General features: G+C 45.9%; 1 protein-coding gene across 1 annotated transcript in view; it reads left to right on the top strand.

The window, feature by feature from the left end:
- Positions 1 to 23,282, top strand: part of LOC146796472 (retinol dehydrogenase 7-like) — a 70,728-nt gene that overhangs the window by 14,212 nt on the left and 33,234 nt on the right. Inside the window, exon 2 of the mRNA XM_085629073.1 lies at positions 15,415 to 15,745. Coding sequence (XP_085485199.1) covers positions 15,433 to 15,745 — 313 coding nt within the window. The 5' untranslated portion in view covers positions 15,415 to 15,432. The remainder of the gene's footprint in view (positions 1 to 15,414; positions 15,746 to 23,282) is intronic.

A 23,282-nucleotide genomic window follows, 5' to 3' on the forward strand; every position in this document is an offset into this window, starting at 1 on the left:
CCCAGTCCAGGGTTTCTCAACTCCCTCATCCGACCCTACCGCCCCACACGCAATCTTCGTTCTGCCCGCAATGACTTACTAATTATCCCTAAAAACAAAACCAAGAAATTTGGTGGTCGCCGCTTCTCTCATTTGGCCCCCACTTTTTGGAACTCCCTCCCTCTGTCTATCAAATCTTCCCTCTCTCTTCTTTCATTCAGAAAACTCTTAAAGACCCATCTCTTCCCACCCCTATGTTAGGTTGCTCTGTATTCCGTTTTCTCCTTCCCTGTCTAGCAGCGCCAGGAAGCTTCGGCGTTAGTGCGCTTTACAAATGGCACCTAACATAACATAACATAACAAAGGAGAGACCTATTGGCTTTGCTAGTGTATTTATTTTAACACCTTGGTTATGGAGGCACCCTCGGCAGCATGTTTGTGATGGCATGTTGAGGGTAATTGTCATAGTGTTGGACCACCCTGGAAAAAGGCTGTACCTGTAATAGTGGAGGTATTTTGTTTTGCACATGGGGTGGGCAGGATCAGTAGCCAAGTTCTGACATTGGTACTTTCTAAGTAATTCTTGGCATAAGACGGCACCCTGGATTGGTACTTTCTAAGTAGGCGTTTTGATTAGTAAAGTATGAGATTACATTCATATTTCACGAGCCCACGTCCGGGGCATGCTTTTTTATTTTATTTTTTTTTTAGCAAAAATATATTGAAAATTGTACTTTTTTTTTTTTTTTTTTTTTAACGTGGAAATACAATTTTGGGGACGGTGGGCAAACCACCGACGGAACCCTCCTAAAAGAAGCTTGACTCGCTCAAATATGTCTCATGTGAAAAACATAAGTATGCGTGTGGTTTACTCAGCTGGTCCTGGGCTTTCCGGTTGTTTGATAAGATTATAAGAAGGAATGATTGAAGAAATGCAGTGAACAGTAGACCGATGCACAGTGAAAGGGCTTGGTCGTAAGGATATACTGGTCTTCGTTGTGAGTAGTGCCTCGCTCTGCTTTGCCCAAGGTCTTTTGAGTTTACTAAAATTATATATTTAGTGTACCTACTCATAGGGTCTTTAAGCCCGCCTAGCCGCTTGAAGACAGCACAGTAGGCGCTATGTTAAATAGGGAGTCTCTGAGATGAGGGGGGGTCCCACCTGCTGCGGTCCCCTCGCGTGAAGAAGGGCTTCAGGCAAAGAACTTCATTGTTGTCATTTCCTCACTACAACGAATCCACGTTTCCATCTAGTTCACGTTACGGTGCGAGTATGTGTACTTTTTAAACCCCAAAAGCATACTTTCACTGGATAGTTCCAAAGCTCAAGTCGTGAAATGCTCCCTCTTTTAATCTTGTTTTGGCGCTGGGTGCGTGTGTGCTTGTGCTGTTTGTGACCGCCCTTACCCCGGGGGTGACACTGTGTGTAGTTGTTGGCTCGGATGAGGGGTGAGGGCTCCCCGCCTCTTCCGTCCTCCACCCCTTTGGCTCTGGGCCCAGACGCTCGGAACACACCTGCCTTTAGGAACCCTATGCGGGGTCAAGGGGACCCCTGCAAGTGCCTAGGGGACCCCTGCACTTGCCTATGGGAACCTTGCACGGGCCTTCATCTACGGCGGGGGCACGGAGCTCAGTGGGCGAATGCATTCACCGGGAATTGAAATCCTGACTGGGCCTCTCAGCCGCTCATCCTTCCGGGCTCTGGGTAGCAATGAAGTTCTATAGCGCCGGTAGTAAGTAGCGGCGTGGAACATTTTTATTACGTGTATGTGAAGTTGCATTTCGGAAGAGTTGACTGTGGCCCTTTTTAGGTCTCGGCTAGCGTAGGTGGCTCTGTGTGTGTGGGTGGGTGGCTTTGTGTGTGGCTCTGTGTGTGGGTGCAAATGCAATAGGTCTCGCATTTGAGAGAGATTAAGCTATTGACATTGTAAATAACAATGCCGTTTCTTTAAATGTTTTAAAAACAAAAACATAAACAAAAATAATGTCATGAGCAATGGCAATAGCTCTAACTTTAACAATGCCGAGACCATTGCATTGTAAATGCTTGTTTATTCTAGCTGTAGCACAACAAACTAAGTCTTTCTTCTCCATTCATTTGTAATAAAGTTTTAAATAGCCTGCCGCACCCCTGTATTAGGTATCATTAATTGTTTGACAGGCAGGTCTATGGTTATTTTTAATAATCTTATGACAGAAGAAAATGACTGTGTTTACAAAGAAGAACTCTTATTCTCATGTTTTGTGAAGGCTTTCAAATATCTTTTATAATAATTTTACATCCCCAATGGGCTGTACATATGAATTTGTACTGTTATGGTCTAAGAACTGAATGAAGTTTTTATTGAATATATATATTCTCTGGGACAAAGTGAACTTATGGTTACCTTTTGTCTTTAACACCTTAACATATGTTGAAAAAACAACCCTGAAATTCATTTAATAGACCATAGTTGAATACAGTTAGGGTTATGAATGAAAATTGAAAAGACACTGAAATTCAGGTTTTTTTTAAACACATTTCTTTGGGCATTGTTAGAAATAGGGGTCTCTAGTTGGCAGTGGCTTGCACCCTGTCCAAGTAGGGACCCTTCCTTCTAGTCTGGGTAAGGGGATTACACACCCAAAATAACCCCTGCTCACCCCCTCGGTATCTTGGCACGAGCAGTCAGGCTTATCTTCGAGGCAATGTGTAAAGCATCTATACAAACACACAAACTAACACAGTGAAAACCCTACAAATGGACACCATACCAGTTTAGGAATAATAACAAATTTTATCTAAGTAAAACTAGACAAAAATGACAAAAAAAAAAGGTTCAGAACAGTTCAGTTCACAGAAAACTAATAATGCATCACTTTTAGCACAAAGTACCTGGGATGCATCAAAATCAAAGACGAAAACAGGCACATGGGGGGGGGGGGGGGGGGCGGGGGGTGAGGCACCGGAAAAGCAAAGCAATGCGTCAGTTCCTTACTCCCAGGGGAGGTGATGTGTTGGTTCCTTACTGCCAGGGGAGTTGATGCATCGGTTCCTTACTGCAGTGCAGGGGAGGTGATGTGTTGGTTCCTTACTGTCAGGGGATGTGAGGCCTTGGTTTCTTACTGCTGGGCTGCGTTGACGAAAAACTGGCACACAGGTGCGATGCGTCGAAAATCTGCTTTCGGTGGGTTGATGCAGCAGCGAAACAATTGCTGCTTTGATTTTCCAGCCGTGTAACAGGTGATGGGTCGATTTCCTTCAGCTGTACACAAGGGCATGCATCAAAGTCAGAGTGGAACCTCGGATGTCGGAGACACGTGCTCAGGACTCGGCTGCAGCAATCTTTCAACCGCACAGCAGGCGCTGCATCGATTCTTCGGCCATGGCGATGATTTGGTTTTTCACCCCCACGGCTATTCTATGTCAGGAAAAACAGGCGCTGAAGTTCGATGCGTGGATTTCCTTCTCTTCTTTGCAGCAAAGCCACCTCCAAGGGCCCAGAACTGGAATTGACAGCACTTGGCAGGTCAGAACCCCCAGCGGAGGAGTTCAGGGGCTGCAGATGAAGTCTTTGATGGCCCTGAGACTGCTTAACAGGAGGCACGCACACAACAGCAACAAGCAGAGTGACAATTCCCCTCCTACAGCTTCTCCAGCTCTTTTTCTTGGCAGAATCTCCTGTTGGTCCAGAAGTGTTCCAAAAATGTAGGCAAACTTCAAAGGATAGTCATTGTAGTGCACAAGATCCTGCCTTTCCCTGACCTGGCTCCAGACACACTACAGGGGGGTGGAGACAGCTTTATATGATGACACAGCCCTATTCAGGTGTTGGTGACTACTCCTTCCACCACTCTAGCTCGGGAAGACCCGTCACCTGGTGATGGGCCATCAGGATATGCAGGGCACACATCAGCTCCCTTTGTGTGACTGTCTAGAGGGACAGCACAAACAGCCTAACTGTCAGTCTAAACCAGACGTTGATTCCACAGGCAGGCAGAGACACAGTGGTAAAACAAGAAAATGCCTTTCTAAAAGTGGCATTTTTAAAAACACATCTTCCCTTAAAGATGTATTTTTAAATTTGCAATTAAGAGAAACCAAATTCTAAATCTCCATCTCTTCCCATTTTAAAGTTACACTTGTAAGATGTCATAAGGCAGCTTCAATGATAACCTATGGGAGAGATAGTCCTTGCAATAGTGAAAAATAAAATGGGCAGTATTTCACTATAAGGACATGTAAAACACACCAGTACATGCCCGACCTTGCACATACACTGCACCCTGCCCATGGGGCTACCTTGGGCTTACCTTAGGGGTCTCCTGCATGTAGAAAAAGGGAAGGTTTGGGCCTGGCAAGTGGGTGCACTTGCCAGATTGACATGGCAGTTTAAAACTGAATACACAGACACTTTGGCAGATCTGAGACATGGTTACAGGGCTACTCGTGTGGGTGGCACAATCCGTGCTGCAGGCCCACTAGCAGCATTTGAATTACAGGCCCTGGGCAAACATAGTGCACTTTACTAGGGACTTACTAGTAAATCAAATATGCCAATCATGGATAACCAGTCACAATTTACACAGGAGGTGCTTGCACTTTAGCACTGATCAGCAGTCGAACCGAAGTGTCCCAGCACTAGGGAAAGTGACCAAGATCTCCAACACAGCAAATTATGGTAAAAACATGGCCCATTAGGCTGACTTAACCAGCCACATTTTTAGCTTTTTGGGGAACAGTGGTTCTGAAGATCCCTGTCGGATTGAAAGAGGCAGGGAGTTCCATAATTTGGCTGATTAAAAGCCAAAGGAGCATCCTCCGGTCCACATCCTTTTGACCATGGGGACTGATGCTAGCAAAGACCCAGCAGTTTTCTACCTTCTAGTAGGGACACAGAGCTTAAAGAATGGGTGGAGATAGTGGGGACCCTTGTTCCTAAGGATCGGGTGACAGTAACAAATGGCTTTGAAGGGAAGATGATTCTCAAGTGGCAGCCAATGCAATTTTGATAGAGCAGATCCCAAAGAGGACCTCCTAGGGAGGTTCAGTACCAGACAAACTGCGGCATTTTGTAACCTCTGAAGTCTCATCAACCGAGACTGCGTAACTCCTAGATAAAGAACATTACAATAGTCCGGCCTTGAAATAACCAAGGCCTGGACTACTGTCTTTCTGGCAGCCGCAGGGAGGAATCCAAGAATCTTGCTAAGGACCTTTAATCTAGAAGCACTTTTCTGCTATGGCTGTGATCTGACTGTCAAAGGAAAGCTTCATATCAGACCATATTTTACGATTTTTGACTTTCGGCTTAGGAGAAGGCAAAGGCCGAGCACGCCTGGCCACCAGGCCGAGAACCAGATGGATGGCTGGTTCCTCTAAGATAAAGACCTCGGTTTTTCCTGCATTTAATTCAAGACAACTGAGGTCCATCAATTGAGCAACCTTCGACATACAGGCCCTTAGCAGTGCAGCAGTGTCAGTTGCATTCTGTGACAGGGTGACCACCAATTGCGTATGGTCGGTTTATGAAATATTACAACTGTAGTGCTCAACGATCTCAGCCAGGTGGCGCATATACAGATTCAATAATGTAGGGTTCAAGGAGGAGCCCTGAGGCACCCCCTGCTGCAATGGGAAAACCAGGGATATAAAAGGTCTTAATGATACCTGAAAGGATTCATCTTACAAAAAGGAAGCCAGCCACTGCAAGGCAGTATCCTCCACATCGCATCTCCACAATCGTTCAAGCAGAAGGTTGTGGGACAAGGTGTTGAAAGCTGCACTGAGGACTTACATTAGCACTGCTTCTGTATCACCCCTGTTCATGACTTGTTGGATAGATTCTAATGCTAGAAGTACTGCCAGCTCAGTGCTATAAAGGGGGCGAAAGCCAGACTGGGTCAATACAATTTACAACATCAGTATGCGTTGAGAGGCCCCATCAACAATACTTTGCCATTGTACATGGGTAATTTCAGTTTGCGAGTCATCCTAATTTACTGTGATCCTATAGATCTGTAATTCAATTTACCCTTACTAAATATACATGTGCTCAGTCAGTTTTGAGTATTGATGTTGTTCATGTCTTTGAAATTCACAAGTTTTGATTGGCTCCACAACCCATAACTTGCACAACAAACATGGAAACCATTACTTTCTGGAGATATGTGAAGCTGACTGAACTCCTGCCGGGGTAGCATTCACGTGTTGTTTGCAACCGCTATTAACTTTATTGGGACATGTCCAGCTCGGAGGCAGCACGTGGCGGTGTGTTATTGAGTTCATACTTGTCAATGCGTGTCATTGGCTGCTTCGGAATCCAGCACGATCTAGCATCCGCCTTTCATTTCACTGGTTGCATAAACTGCATTCAGCAGCACAGCTGCGTGTTTATGATGCACTCCTAGGGTCTTGTACTGTGTAGCGGCAGAGTCCTCATGTCATGGACCTGCAACAGAGCGATCATTTTACTTTGGGGATATCGTAATAACCCATTATGGCAATTAGGAGAAGCATACTTCTTTGGAGCAGCGCCAAGAAGGGGCCATTTTATTTTGAGGATATCGTAATATCCCATTACAGCAATCTGGGGCAACATACTTCTTTGGAGCAGCGTCATTCGATAGTACTTGGATGCAACACGGCGTGTAATCGGCAGCAGCGGCTGTACATTGTGTCATTGTGTAATGCATTGAGGCAACGTGACGTCCCATCAAGAGGGCCAACTTAGCCATCAAGCGGTCCAATGGAGCAGCAACATCCCAAGCATAAATGTGGAGAATAAGTGATAATAAGGAAATGGTTGTTTTTTTGCTCACCTTATATGATGGTGGGGGATATTAATTTGGAGAAAGAGTTTGGTGATGAACATATTACTCTGTTTCCCCCTGATATAAATCCTGTGAGTTATCGAGGTTCCACAATTTATATCTTGAGCTATGCTGTTATGAGGATTACATACATGGACACCCCCATTTTACTGTTTTAGGAGATTTTAATATTCATATTGATAATCCATCCTGCACACTAGCCTCCTCTCTGTTAGAAACCTTACAAGGACTCACCTTGCCTCAACTAGTGACAGGTCCTACTCATATAGCAGGCCATACCCTTGACCTCATTTTTTCCAATCTTCCTTCCCTCTCCACTCTCCCCCCCCACTCCTTTGACATGGACCGATCATTATCTTATCCCTTTTTCTTTCACAGCCCCCTCCCCTCCTCCCCCTATCCCCCTTAATCGAGTTAAAGGTCGTAAATGGACCAAAGTTACATGTAACTCCCTGGAAGCTCATCTACATTTTCATTTTAACCAGCTAAATGACCTCAATTTAGAAACACTGAGATTCAATTCGGCCCTCTCGGATGCACTTGACTCGGTTTCCCCTCTGGTCCCCGTCACTTCCTCCAGATCCCGTCCTTCTGCCCCTTGGTTCTCCCCTCTGTTGCGTGAGGAAAAGAGCAAGTGTAAGCAGTTGGAACGTAAATGGAGATTGAACTATGATCCTGTAGCCAAATTGGCCTACAAATCTGCCCTGAGTAAGTTCCACAAACTAACACGCTCGTCCATGAGAGCTTACTTTTCTAATTTGATTCAACAGGCGCAGAATTCCTCCAAAACTCTTTTTTCCATAGTGAATGACTTCGTATATCCTCCTGCTTTGAAATCCCTCTTTACTCCCACTCAAGATCTCTGCAATGGATTGTCTGATTTTTTTCAAGAGAAGATAGTTATACTCTCCTCTTCCTTTGCAGCAATGGCTCCGGATTTCCCTGATGATTGCCCTGGCCTCCCCTCTTGTTCTTTCAACTCTTTTAGCGAGCTAACTCCTGATCTCGCGTTAGCTTTATTACGCAACGTTAAGTCTGGTTCCCCCCTGGACCCAGTTCCTGCCAAAATCATGGGTAATCTCGCCCCTATCCTTGTGAACCCGTTTCTTTCCATCTGGAATGCCTCTTTGTCGCAAGGTCTATTCCCCTCAGTTTGGAAACAGGCCAGGCTGGTCCCCATACTGAAAAAACCTGGTGCAGACCCTCTGCTTTTTAGCAACTATCGACCTATTTCTCTCCTGCCTAAACCTGCCAAGATACTGGAGAAGGTGGTACAGAAACAAGTGGCACTGTACTTAGAGTCAAATCAGCTGCTACACGACTCTCAGTCCGGTTTTAGATCCGGCTATAGCACCGAGACTGCGCTGCTTGACGTCTCTGAAATTATCAGGGAATCAGTGGATAGGGGCGAGGAGGCCATGTTGGTCCTCCTCGACCTATCCGCTGCTTTTGATACTGTCTCCCACAAAATACTTACCTCCCGCCTACAGCAGCTAGGGGTCGGTGGGACAGTGCTGGCCTGGATTATTTCTTTCCTGTCTAGCCGTTCCCAAAGGGTTACGATGCACCCTTTTGAATCCGAAGACAAACCCCTCCTGTGTGGAGTGCCCCAGGGCTCTGCCTTGAGCCCTCTACTGTTTAATGCTTATGTGGCTCCTCTGGCCAAGGTAGTTGAATCCTGGGGCGTCAGGGTGGTCTCCTACGCTGACGATACTCAGCTTATCTTTTCCTTTCAAGACCATTCTGACTCCCTCTTCTCCAACTTTAGAAACTGCCTTGGTAACATATGCTCCTGGATGTCAGCCAATCACCTTGCCCTTAACACCGACAAAACCGAGGTTCTCTTTTTCAGTAAAAAATCCCCCCCCCCTGCAACCCTCTGGTGGCCTACCATTCTGAATCCCCCACCCTCTCCCGTGAAGGCAGCTCGTAACCTGGGCTTCATTTTTGACAACTCTTTGTCCGGAAATGCCCAAGTTAACAAAGTGGTAGGGGCCTGTTTCTCTAAACTTCGCAGGATCAGAAAAATCTTCCCCTTCCTCCCTCTATCCTCACGCAAAACCGTAGTCCAGGCCCTTATCACCCATCTAGACTATGCTAATAGTCTATATGCAGGTGCCCCGCACTATCTTATTGACCGCCTGCAAATAGTCCAAAATGCGGCAGCCCGGCTCATCGGTAACATCCCTGCCCGTACTTCAGTCAGAGCCTACCGAGAAGAACTTCATTGGCTTCCCATTTCACGACGCATAGACTTTAAAATTCTGATCCTGACATTTCGGGCTATCCATGGTACTGGCCCACTTTATCTGAAAAAGCGTCTCAAGATCTCTGTTTCAGCCAGACATCTCAGATCCAATAACCTTCGTCTTCTGTTGGTTCCTAGATTCAGGCTTTCTCGGACTGGCGGCAGATCTTTCACCGTCACTGCCGCCAAGCTCTGGAATAGCCTCCCCCTTGACCTCAGGTTCTGCGAATCTGAGCCAGCCTTTCGCCGCAAACTCAAGACCTGGCTGTTCACTAGGCGGTAGGACTTGGAACTGTCAACTCCTCACCGTTTCCCATTTTCTCTGTGAGATATGATCTTGGTTACTCCTCATGGGGACAGTTATGTAATCTTAGCGCCGGGACACCTCCTTTGGAGGTAGCTGCGCGCTCTATAAGCTCCATAAATAAATAAATAAATAAATAAATAGGGAAAGTGTATGTGGCAAAGAAAGGGGATAATTTTTTAGGTTGGTGTCTCCAACGTGAGATGGGCATTATGTTAAACCCTAATGCTGTGCAACCGGTTAAGTCTTTGTCAGCAGAACAAGAACATGGATATATATTGTTGCAATTTCCAAGTGTGCTCATTGGTAAATAGGGTCTCCATCGAACAGAAAATTATTTTAAAAAAATGCTGTTTCTTGTATTCATAAAGTCAGAAAAGTTCTCAACTTCATGTTAGAATTATTGAAGGGGGAGATCAACAAGTTAATTCAGGATAGGGTAATTGAGGAGACTGAATCCTCAGAATGGCTTGCCCCAATTGTATTGGCACCGTGGGGTGGGGGCAAACAAATTATGATGTACATTGACCATAGAGATTTAAATAATCATCTCCGAGTTGATTGTCAACCTCTCCCTAACATCTCAGAGGCTTTAACCATGATCGAAGGTGCCAACATTTTCAGTGTCATGGACCTCCCATCTGCCTATCACCAAGTTAAATTGCATGATGAGTCCAGATGCTTGACATCATTTGTCATACTTTTGGGCGCTTACCACCTTATTAGGATGCCATTTGTGTTGCCATCCACTGTGGCATGTTTTCAGAGGATCATGAAAAAATTATTTGATGGGATACCAGGCATTTTCAGGATGACATCCAGATTTATGAGAAAGATCTGGAGGAACATGCCAGTGTGCTTGTGAAGGTATTGGAGAGATTGGCAGAAGCAGGTTTGACACTTAAGAAAGAAAAATTAAATTTCGAGTTGGTGCTGCTTCATATTTGGGCCATACTATCTTCGCTGAGGGGATTAAACCCAAGTTGGATTTGACTGACTCTATTCGTAATGCACCCGCAATGTGAGACAAAGATCAATTCGGATCTTTCCTTGGACTGGTGGAGTTTGACTCCAAGTTCATACCTAATTCTTCAGTGTTGGCCCAACCTATCTGGGCTTTGTTGAAGAAATGCTTGAGATTTGAGTGGTATGATGCGTGTGGAGAGGCTTTTGAGTCCATTGGTGGAATGCCTACTCTGGGACACTTTGATATTTCTAAAAAGACAATTTTTATCACAGATGCTAGCCTTAAGGGGCTCGGAGCAGTGTTCTCACAGATTGATGGGATGAGGAGAAGGTGGTAGCATTTGCATCCCATTCTCTCAAAGATGCAGAACAACCTTATTCCATTTTCGAGAGGGAAGCTTTGGTGTGTGCATGGGCGATCAGAGAGACATTTAAATTTCCATTCAGGTCTGATCATAGACCTTTAGTCCATGTATTTTCCACCAGGAAAGATGATGACCTTACGCCTAGGATTAAGAGATGGGTGGCGGGGTTGAATGATTTCAATTTTCAGGTAGAGTATGTTACTGGTTTCAGGAACATGGTGGCGGATTGTCTGTCCAGGTTGCCGTTGGGCAGGAAAGTGATGTCTACGGATGTTGGCCACAGCAGCTGGGTCTTTGAGAGTGCGTAACCTATGGAAAGGTAGCAGGTGGCAAGAGAGAAGATGACGAAACTAAAGAACTCAAAGAGGTCATAGTTAAGGGTAGGTCAGAGTTTAGGATCCTCTCCGAGGAGATGAATGGGTTTTGGAAAGGAAGTGAGCTGTTCAGAGGCACACTGTTAATCCTACGAGATGTCTCGAGAGAAAGAACTGTGAACTCTGGGCATGAGGGCCCCTTTGAGAGGAATCTCACTAAAGCATGTGTGTGGGAGTTGTACTGGTGGCCAGGATTAGATTGGCACATTAGGAGTACAGTTAAGGATTGTGTTTCGTCTACCAGGAGTGTCATGAGTAAAGCAGTATCTAAAGCTCCATTGTCTTCTATAGAGATTCCAGAAGAACCATGAAAGCAGTTGGGACTGGATTTTGCTCGTCCTTTCCATCTTCTACCTCCAAGTGAAAGATATGTAATATTATTGGTAGATTACATGTCCAGGTGGGTAGTGACTAAGTGTGTGAGCTCAGTTGACACTACAGTTGTGATTAGCTTCTTAAAAGAGGAAGTGGGGTGGGCTAATAACAGCACTCCTAGTCAAGTAACAATCAAGTCACCTTTTTTCTGTATGAGGGGTAGAGTTGGAAACACAAAATTGAATCCGGCATGGATGAGTGGAGGATTGCAAGGGTTAAAGTGGTTGAATGGGGAAGTTGAATGGAGAAGTGGATATTAGTGTAATGTAATGTAAATACAATTTATATAGCGCAACTCATGCCCGAGGGCGTCTTGGCGCACTCAACCACTTGCCCTTGGAGGGAACCCAAGGGCAAGTGGTTTAGAGGTATGTATCAAAATATTTATAAGGAAAAATATGATTAGAGAAACTGCACCAAGTCTTTACTGTGGTTAGTGAGTGAAAAAGATCTAGTGAAGAAGCCAGGATTTGTGAGGAAGGGTGAATCAAGTTTCATGGGTCCTTTCAGAATTAAGACGGTCATGAACAATGTTGTTAAGCTGGAAAATGGTGATGTGTGGAGTATTTCTAGGCTAGTGAAATGGAATGAATCAAATCCTGACAGCGCCAATGCCTGTTCTAGTTCGGAGGCATATTAGTCCTGGTACTTGCAGGGCCGGCCTTAGGGTGGTGCGACCGATGTGGCCGGACTGGTTGCTGAGCTGAAGGGGGCAGGGGGCACTGACCTTAGGGGGGTCACTGTGTTTAACAATAACATACGATTTAAAAGCATCTGCAGAGTTCCTTGTGTGTCCAGCTTTCAGACAGCAATAAAAATGTCAAGATAACTCTTTTGATTAATGTTCCTGCTTGAGAGAGAGATCAGAGTTTTGTCTAGTGGCAGTTTCAACTCGCCATAAAGTAGCGCAGGGGGTACATGCCTGCTGCAAAGAACGCATCTGTATTTTATGTGGATAGCTGGGTGGATTAGTAAAGCCAGCCTTTTCCAGTGCTTTAAAACAAATCAAATGCACGTGAGAGAGCAGCTATGGAGAGATGAGGGGCACTTTTGCCAGGGGTAGGGAGGGAATCGAAGGAGAAGATCATGGGGGGTGGCAACAAAAAAGATTGTCGCACCAGGACCCACCAGCGCTAAAGCCCGCCCTGGGTACTTGTGAGCGCAGTGTTCCACAGGATAATCTCTGTGGTGCTTATGCTTTTAAATCAATTCCCAGACATACCAAGAGATGTTCTGCCAGAACCAAATGGTGGAAAGATTATGTGGTGTCGCAATTATTCTACAATGTGGTAGTAGCAGTATATTTTCTGCTAAGATGTTGTAGTGACCTGATACTTTGCGCTTTTAGTTTCAGGACATATTGTGTTTTCCTCTTTATGTATAGTTCTTCTTTTCATTATTTTGTTATTCCTGACCGTTGCAGATATATTATTTTGCAGTAGTTGTGATTTTACTTGTGTACTCCTTTGCACCCATGTTGATTTGTTATACATTTAATATTTTTATTGCAGTAAAAAGTTTCCTATGTTATTGTGGGAATGGATATGTGTTGTGTTGCGCTTTGAATGCAGATATGTCGTCTGTTTCCTGAGGGTACCTGTCCTCTTGGAATGATGGGTCAGGAGGAATCCATGACGACAGTTGGAGTTGGGGTTGCTATCTCTCGGTTGGTGCAGGCATGTGCAATAGATTTCTGCAAAGCACTTCCCTCATGTGTCTCTTCTCTGTGTGAACTTTACAACAGAAATACTTCGAACAAAGTGAACAAATATTTCAGTAGGAAATAAACCATGTTTCTCTTTATTTGTTGAACATTGGAACTCTCCATAGTTGACCAGACCTTAGTGAAGACCCATGACCATTGAGATACCAACAACCGAACCTTTAATGTTCATAGTGAGAGTCTAAGACCATAATCCTTTGCCCACAAGTGATTCAGTCCTATGTTGCATCAAAACATAACTGTTCAGCGTTTTTAGATTTTAATTGGTAACCATAATATACTTTTAACTGTATTTTTTAGGAGAATTTCAGAGGTTCTTAACAACGTGCATTACAGTCTTAAAACCAATTCTAACCATGTTTTTTTCCAGAGAATTTCTTTGTATTTGAATGCATACTCCTTTCAGATTTTATATCTCCTTGGTTCTCTTTCGCAGCCTTGTCTCTCCTTGCTTCTTTCTATACGTACACTTCTTTGGCTAGACAGTGACCTCCAACTATGCAGAGTAAAACAAATTGGAGGGGGCAAAGACAGGAGAAGAACAGAGAGGTAAAATAAAAATGAAATAGCAAGAGCAGTGAAGTTGAGGGAGAAGGGATATAGAAATGAAGTGGTGAAATACGTGAGATACTTCCAGTAATTCCTCCTCATTGAGAATGATGGACTAATGTGAGCCAAGTATATCAGGGGTACCACCACTACACAAGCCGTAAATCTTTATCCAGTAAATATTAGTTGTAATGAGCCCAGGACAGCAAATGCCCACTGTGTTTGGTGAACCACAGAAGTAAACCGAGCATGGCAAAGCCCGGTAGGGAATAGTCTCCTCATCACTACTCTTCTGTCTTAGCATCCACCTTCATTCCCAGTTTCTGAAGATCCATGACCGGTCACTTCCAGGATTAAGGTGGTCCTTTTCCTGGCAGTGTTGTGGAGTCTCTCCCAATTATATGATCCAGTGGTGGAGTTTAGCACTAGTAGAGGCTGGTGCACATCTGTATGAGGTCTGCTCATGTGTAGATATAGTCTGACTGCAGACTGTACTGTAATGATAGTGGGGCACCTGTGAGCAGAGCACAGTCCCTATAAGTATGAAACCCCCCATCAATGTGTGCAGTTGAAACCTCCCACTATTCTTGCCTTTGTTTCAAAAGCTCCCCTGCATTTATAACTTTTTGGTAACAAATTGTGGGATTCCTGATCACGAGTGACCCCTCAAACTGCTGCTTTGCTGCTCAGAGAAACCATTGGTGTGCCTGGGGTATGACGGAGACCTTCCATTGGGTCTTTCCAATTTCTAGTCTGAAGAGGGGTAGCCCATGCCCTTTCTACAGGAACTAGATGGTTCTGTTTTTATCAGTTTTGAGATGCAGTAGCCCCCCTTTTAAATTGCGTATAGTGGTCCTGAGCAGATGGAGGCCCTTTATAGATGTATGAGTATAAATGCTCCCAAACACCAGAATAGAATGTTCAATATTGGTTACAAATATTGGAATTTCTGTGCACAGCTGGTAGCTTGCCACCACTAGTGGCTTATCTGTCATGAGGTTTACCCTTAGCTGATCACAAACATCTTTGTTTTGTCTGGAAGTTGGTTTCAAGTTGAAGAACGGATACTGTTCACAGATAAAAACACGCACAGTCCACACCTACGTGTTATTCCACTCCTTTTCCTTTGTCTTGAGGACCCACCTGAGGGAAATAAACCAAGATTCTTGTCAGAGCAGGGCCCTGAAGATTTATATATAGGAAATTGGATTTAGGCAGAGGAACAACACAATGCACTACAGGAAGAGTGCAATACATGATTTTTCCAGAAGGTCCTCTGCAAGGGAAGGGAAACTGCCCCAACTGATGGTGCACTGACCTGCATTGGCAATGATACTACCTAATAATCAGGACTCAAACATAGAAGCTGGAGTTCACCTCCAGCTTGTTGAACACCTTCTTAACACATTTTCTAAATATCGTTTACAAAAATATTTTTCCATTGGGTGTAGATTTTCTATTATTAACTGGACGATAATACCGCTACAATATTCAGGCACCACAGCCTTCCTTGGTGATGTTGCATTGCACATTTTCACTTTGGCCTTAATCATCATTTTTTTGCAAGCTTTGTCGTACAGCTGTAGAAGGCTCGTATTGTGAGGCAGTTTTTAGTGTTGTTTAGTCAGACCTGCTGAATTCAGGCCATTCTAGTTTTGCTGAAATGCTTCAATCATTCAGTCATCAGACTGTTTTCATCTCTTCTTCACCATCTGCAGGCACAGTCTGAGACCAACATGCTGCTGTACCTGACTGCACTACTGGGGCTGTACCTTCTCTTTCGCTGGTACAGAGAGAGGCAGAGGGTCCCAAATCTCCCTGAAAAGTATGTGCTGATCACTGGCTGCGACTCTGGCTTTGGGAACAAGCTGGCGCGACAGCTCGACGAGCGAGGACTGCGGGTGCTGGCAGCATGCCTGACACAGAAGGGGGCAGAGCAGCTTAAGGAAGCCACCTCCCAGCGGCTGCAAACAGTGATCTTGGATGTCACCAAGAACATGAGCGTGGCTGCTATGGCGCAGTGGGTTAAGGAGCAAGTGGGAGACCAAGGTGAGGGCAGAACAATTCCTCTTTCATTGCTAAAGAGACCTACCCTTTTGAAATCACAAAGTCAGCAATATTGTGTTTGCCAGAGTTGTTAACATGCTATGAGAATATTCTGCAGTTAACAGTTTCATTGGTAATCCCAGAGAAGGGTTGATCATAATGGCATTAATTCACCAATATCAGTAATAATATTGGGGTAGCACAAACAACATCACTTGCCATCTGACCATCTCCCTGAACTACATTACAGGAAGAGACGTCACATAACTTGTGTCCATGAAAACATTACAGAAAGTGATGTCAGAAGATCTCAGAACACAATATCTTGACAGATATAGATAAGCATATACACGCCTGTCAAATTAGTAAATGACTACTCAATGAAATAGGCCACCTTCTATTATAGTTACCATCTATATATTAGCGAATAGTGCGGCCATGAGATGTCAAATGTGCAACCACAAGATGACAATACGCTGCCATCAAAAGCCAGGCACTGCCTTCATGTGTCCGGGTTCAGACATCATCTAATCCTATATCTTAGTGCAGCTACTCTATGCCCATGCACAACTTCCATATGCCCAGAGTGGCCTCTTCATGCTCATGGAATGCCTCACATGCCCAAGTACAGGATTATATTGGCAGGCTCATACATCCTAAGGCAAGTGGAATCAAAACATGGCCTGGTATAGCCTCATGTGCCCATGTGTAGCCATCACAAGCCCAGGTTCATCCGTAATAAGACAGGTACAGCCATTACATGTCCTTGTGGAGTCTCATGTGCCCATGCATAGCCATCATAAATCCAGATACAGGTGTTCTAAGACAAGTGCAACCATTACATGCACTGGTATAGCCTCCTGTACCCATGTATAACTATCATAAGTTATGAATCCCCCACTGTGAGAACCTGGCATGGTATATGATGTCCACTAATGTAAGTGAAACCAAAGGGGATTATGGACAGAGTGTTGAACAATGCAAGCACTCACCCCCAGTCAACGGATCTGGGTTTAATCCATCATCAATTTTTAGCTCACTCCACCACCCCAGTTCAGACATGGCCATATGCAAATCAGTCTGACTCTGTGCCTCATGAGAACAGTCCAGCCCGAACTGCCAAGCCATGTCTTGCCTGGACTGGAAACAAGCATCCTGGGACCGGTTTCTGGCCAATCAGCCGTCAGCCAGGCTAGCTTGACTCCAGTGGCAAAGCGAGCAAGGGACCCATGTCTGGGCATACCCTGCCGACTCAGGGCGAAAAAAGCTAAACCAAAGGGGATGATGGACGGAGTGTTGAACAATGCAAGCACTCACCCCCAGTCAACCGATCTGGGTTTAACCCATCATCAATCTTTAGCTTACTCCGCCACCACAGTTCAGACATGGCATGGTGAGCAAAAAAACAATGGAATTAGGCCCAGATCTCTGTACTGGGGTGAATGTATGACATTGTTCTGCATTCTGTCCAACTGTTTTTGCATTTGTCACCCTGAGTGGGTCGGGTATGCCCAGACGTGGGTCCCGTGCTCTCCATGCCACTGGAATCAAGCTATCCTGGCTGAAGAGGGGTGAAACCCCGAAACTGGCCCTAGGATGCTTGTTTCCAGTCCAGGGAGGACTTGGCTTGGCAGGTCGGGCTGGACTATTCCCATGAGGCACAGGGTCAAGACTGATTTGCATATGGCTGGGATCAAACTGGAATGGCATGCTGAGCAAAAAAACGATGGATTTAGGCCCAGCTCTCTGTACTGGGGTGAATGTATGACATTGTTCTGCATTCTGTATCAACTGTTGTTTTTGCACTAATGTAAGTGGGCACCTTGCACCAGTCCAGACAACCCTTATGGTGATTTATGAGGTCTTAGACAACCACAGAAAACTCTCTCAGTAGTAGCTGTGGAGAGCAGCCTTCAGGCGTAGTCTTGAAGGAGTGTAAAGCAGCTTGTTTTACCAGAATGCAATCTTTTTTTTTTTTTTTAATTTTGTTTGTTAACATTTTCAAATATTATCAATGTATTTTTGGCACTGATCATCATGAGACACATTTGTAACAAATAAATGATCTTTTGACAATTCACATACTGTTGATGACATTGGTACAGAATACAATCTTGTAGTATAGATTAAATAAAAGAGAACCACACAAGGTATTTCTAAAAAATATGTATTTAATATATAATGCTCTCTAAAGTACGTTGCAGTATCTCCCACACTGAGATATACACAAAGCACACAATATTGTAGCAAATAAATCACAGTAAATAGCACTAATAGACAGTGAGCCCCAGGAGGGGATCAAACCATATGCTATGAAAGTGGTATAAGAACCTCGACTTGAGTCAGGACAATGTCGAGAGGTTGTAGAATCACTGCAGACTCAAGGAACCACGCAAGGTAAGCATACCGGGACCCCACAGAGAATGCGTGCAGTGTGAGAACACCACCGGGGCTCCGTACAACTCTACGTGTAAGTTGCAGTTGGATATTTAAAGATGAAGGACCCTTCCCAGAGAACCGTGAAGAAACCCTGTGGAAGACAAAAGGTTGGAGAGCCACCCCACCCGTCGATACCCTAGTACCCACGTTACCTACACCAGGGAAGCCGGGTGCATAGGTGTGAAGTGGTGTCGGAGAAAACGCAGTCGAACCCAATGGAGAACTTCAGGAAAGTGCCGCTGCTGGAAGAGGAGAAAGTGTCTGATGGAATCCAAGTGTTGATTCTGAATGAAGAGTACCTGAAAGCAGAGGGGACAGAGTCTGGGTCACTTGGGAGTGACCAGGGGCTTGGTAGACTAATGCCCACCGATGTCTGGTGCTTCAGGATTGGTGTCGAGATTCTTGACTCTGCAGCTGTGGGGACCAGGGGATGCTGAGGATGACCAGGAGCTGGATACGAGATGTCCCACGAAGGATGTCGAGTACTGAGGGGTCGATGTCCGGCGGGAGCACCCACAAGCCTTGCCAAAAGCAACCCACGCAGGAGGTCAAGAGGTTGCAGGAAGTGGACCAGCAAGGTCCAGGAGACTCACCACAGTCAAGGGAGTCAGGGCAATCCCACAGCAATCAAGGGAGCCCAAAGAAGACGTAGTTGACCATCCACAGGACCCACAGGTCAAAGACACTGGATTCACAGGAGGACCTCGTGCAGCTTTGCAAAACAGGCCACGGAGCACACGGGGCAAGGTGGTTAAAGATCTTTGCAGAAGAAGTTTCCAGAGGTTGAGGCTACTTGGAGCCCAATGCACTTGTTTCAAAATTGTCAACAAGCATTTGCACTTGCAAGAGTACGTGGTGCACAGGGGTTCGGGTATTGCAGCCTCCAAGAGGGATACTGGCCTCAAACTCAGTGAGAGGACATCTCAGGCCTTGAGGGACACATAAACCCACCTCCTGTGTTGTTGAACCCTTCGGAGTCCATAGGAGCTCGCTCACACCGGTCAGCAGTGTTGCGGTGCCTGCAAATGCAGGGGAGTGACTCCTTCACTCCAAGGAAGATTACTTCAGTAGTCCTTGATGCTTCACAAGCCTAGAAAGGTTTCAGTATGATGCACAGGCACAGACGATGCAGCAGACTGGAAAGAAGATGAAGGCAGGCCCAAACGAAGTCCAGCAAAGTCCAGAGTGCCCAGACGATAGAAGTGCAGTGGTATCTGTTCGGAATCTTATCCCATGACAAATCTAGGGACCTATACTCAGGTAAGCTCTTAAGTACCCTAAGGAAAGGATTGGGACGAGGGTCTGGACAGAGGGGAGGTTACTCACATGTCCTTTGTCCAGTTTTGCGCCAGAGCACTAGTTTGAACTGGACTATGCACAGGGACACCAAATGTGCCCCTCATGCAGATTTTCAGGCACTGGCAAGTGCACCCACCCAGCCCCAATACACCAAATCCTGTTTGGGAGGAGGTCACACCTCCCTGTGACAGTATGCCTATTGTTCCACCTTCCTCTGCTCGAGCTTGGCTCAGCAACAGGAGGGCAGAAAGGTGTCTCTGGTCGGCAGCAACCATTTTGTGCTGTCCGGGTCAAGAAGGCTAGTACCAGGAATACTGAGAGCCTAACGGAGTGCTCTTCCATGTTTGATACCAAACATGATAGAATTTGTTGCAGCCAGTTTCGAGAAGGTCATCGCATAATTACGTGGTGCCCCTCTATATAGTGTATGGCTGCTTCACTGACCACCTGGGAGAATGGACTCTGTGGGCTGCAGGGCCACCCTATCACTTAGAACCAAGCACCCTGCCCTCCGGATTGTAAAGGCCGGCTATAGGGGTGACTTATAGGTTTTAAGTGCAGTGACCCTTAGATATAGTACACCTATATCTTTAGTAATTGGTGCAAGCACCAACGTACACTAGCTGCAATGGCAGGCCTGTAGTTCCATTTTAAATAGTCTCCCATGAGTGGCATAATACATGCTTCAGCCCATGGGGGACCTCTGGTGTAACTATACCCTGGGTACATGGGTACCATATCCTAGGGACTGACAAGGGTACCCCAGTATCCAATCTGGGATGTACCTACATACTGAACACAACAGTTTAGGGAGAAAGCAGATAGACTGGGGTCCTGTTTAGCAGGATCCCAGTCAGACTAACATAACACCAGGCAAAAAGTGGGGTAACCAAGCAGAAGGATCAAACCTTCCAACACAGTCATGCACTTTCAAAAATGTATGTGGTGCACAGGGGTTCGGATATTGCTGCCCCCACAAGGGATACTGGGTTCAAACTCTATAAGAGGGCAACTCTGACCTCAAGGTAAAGTAGAAACCCACCTCCTGTGTTGCTGAACCCTTTGGAGTCCGTAGGAGCTCGGGATCAGCAGACCGGTCTGCAATGTTGAGGTGCCTACGAATGCAGGGGAGTGACTCCTTCACTCCAAGGGAGATTATCTTCAGTTGTCTTTGATGCTCCACGGGTCCTGCATGGATCCTGTATGGTGCACAGGCACAGACGATGCAGCAGACTAAGAGGTAGACGAAGTCTGGCCCAAACGAAGTCCAGCGAAGTCCAGGGTGCCCAGACGGTCGAAGTGCAGTGGTTTCAGTTCTGAATCTTGTCCACGACGAATCTAAAGTCCTACAACCAGGTAAGGCCTTAAGTACCCTAAGGTAAGGGTTGGGAAGATTCAGGGGACCCTCCCAGAAGGGAGATTACTCCCATGTCCTTTGTCCAGTTTCGCACCAGAGTGGGAGCCAACAACTCCCAGGACTGGTTTGAACTGGACTAAGCACAGGGACACCAAATGTGCCCCTCATGCAGACTTTCAGGCGCTGGCAAGCACACCCACCCATAAATCCTATCTGGGAGGTGGTCACACCTCCCTGTGACAGGATGCCTATTGTCCTGCCTTCCCCTGCTCAAGCTTGGCTCAGTAGAAGGAGGGCAGAAATGTGTCTCTGGTAGGCAGCAACCATTTTGTGATGTCCGGGACTAAAAGACTGATACTGGGAACACCAGGAGCTCCAGGAAGGACGCTCCTGAGGGGTGGAATCATACCTCCCACACCGGTTATGATCTGATTCCAAGCTGTCCAGGACAAGAAGGCTGGTACCGGGAACACCAGGATCTCCACAAAGGATGCTTCTGAGGGATTGGATCGTACCTCCCACACCGGTTACTGTTGTGAGGGTATGATTCCAAGATGTTTGACACCATCTAGGAATGCGGTGGAGTCGCGACCCCTCCCGACCACGAGCTTCATTCTAATTGGCTGCCACGACCACGAGCTTCATTCTAATTGGCTGTCAACACTCCAAACCAGGAAGTGTTTGCAGTCATCTTGTGACTCGGTAGAAGCGAGTCACCAGAACACAGAGAAACAAAGATATAAAACAAGAGAAGGGGGCAGGGTATAAACACCCTGACCCCCTAGGCGTGCTCAGGGGGTCCCAGAAGCCCAAAAAAGCTTCTTTTAAAAAAACATTATGGTGCAATTCGCACTGGGATCGCGAATCCCGACAATTTTTTTTAAAAAAACAGTGAAGCACGGGTTCCCACGTTTTATTTTAATGAGGCCCCTGGGTGGTCTAGGTCCCAGGGGCTTTTCTTAAAAAAAATAGCGGGGCCCACTGGGGCCCCCGCAGCCCCAGGGACCACCACCTGCCCGGGGCTTCACTCATGTTGAGAGATGGGCCTCCTGGAGCTCGTGATGGTCCTGGGGACCGGCTCCTGCAGTGTCCCAGGGTGCCCACCCCCGGGACACTGCTGTTTGCTATGACAGGGCGGGAAACCTGCTCTCGCTTCCAAAATCCAAAGCGGATTGCTTTCCCACACAAGGAGCTGCAGAGACACTAGCGCGGTTCTCAGCACGGACTCAGTGTTAAAGCGGTGGATGCGCGGTTCTCATCGAGGACACTGTGTGAAAGCGATGGATGCGCGGCTCAAAGCAAGAAAACTATTTTTTTTTCTTTCAAAAACTAAATTATATGTTGGGTTATTAGGTGGCTGTGAAAAGAGCCCTGGTCTTTATTGGGAGATTTTTGTAGGTACATGTAAGTGCCGATGCAGAGCCTTAGGTTGTTGAGAAGGTACATGACCGAGATCTTCCCTACTGCCTGGAGGTAACATGGTTGCGTCCACTGTCCACAACACTACAAGCACCAGTAGTATATGTACACATGGAGAGGTTTGTGCTCTGCATAGTGAGGTCTGTCCAGCACATCACCGCTACACTTGGTATTTTGTGCATTATTATTGGTGGGTGCCTTGTGTCCTTCACACATGTTTGGTTGCCACATCTCGCAACATTCAGCTATTGTGGGGCTGAGTGGCCCTGCTGTTTTTGGAAGGTCCGCTGTCCTGTTGTGCGCTGCCTCGTGGTAGTATGGGGGGTGGTCCGGGGGGGAGGTCCTGAGGGTGGTGGCAGTGGGTTTTGTGGCCTTCTTGGGTGTCGGAGGTGCATGATCAGTAGCTCTGACATGTGTTGGTCTTCAGATGTGATTCTGGGCTGGGCTCCCTTTCACACTATAGGTAGTCGTCCTAATTTACACCAGTAAAAGGCAGATGTTACATTCCTACTGCTAACACAGCTTATCGCCTGTTTTTGGAATCACACCGCAGATTCGGCTGCTCGTTGATAATATCGGGAAGTGGTGTTTTCGTGTTATTTTTGCACAGGAACGCCTACTCTGCATATTATTAGCGTTAGTTGTTGCTCTCATTTGTGGCTCTCAGTGATGTCACTCATGACATGGTCAGTGACATCACTGATGACATCACTGATGACATCTCAAATGACATCACTGATGACATCATCCACGTGATAATCTGATGCACCTCCTCACACCCTAATATAACCTTTGATACACCCACTCTAAAATACAGACTACCATTTTCGAAACTATAGACAAATCAATAGCAATTACTATATACCCACTGACTAATTCCAAGCTATACACCCACATTTCTTCATTCACCCAAAATGTTACTCATACATGCAATCACTCATCAATACAGCACTATTATATGTACTCATACACCTATACAAACACTCATACAACGTCACTCATTCATAGTTATTGACACACCTAGCT

The sequence above is a fragment of the Triturus cristatus genome, chromosome 10, assembly GCF_964204655.1.
Source record: "Triturus cristatus chromosome 10, aTriCri1.1, whole genome shotgun sequence".
NCBI lineage: Eukaryota > Metazoa > Chordata > Amphibia > Caudata > Salamandridae > Triturus > Triturus cristatus.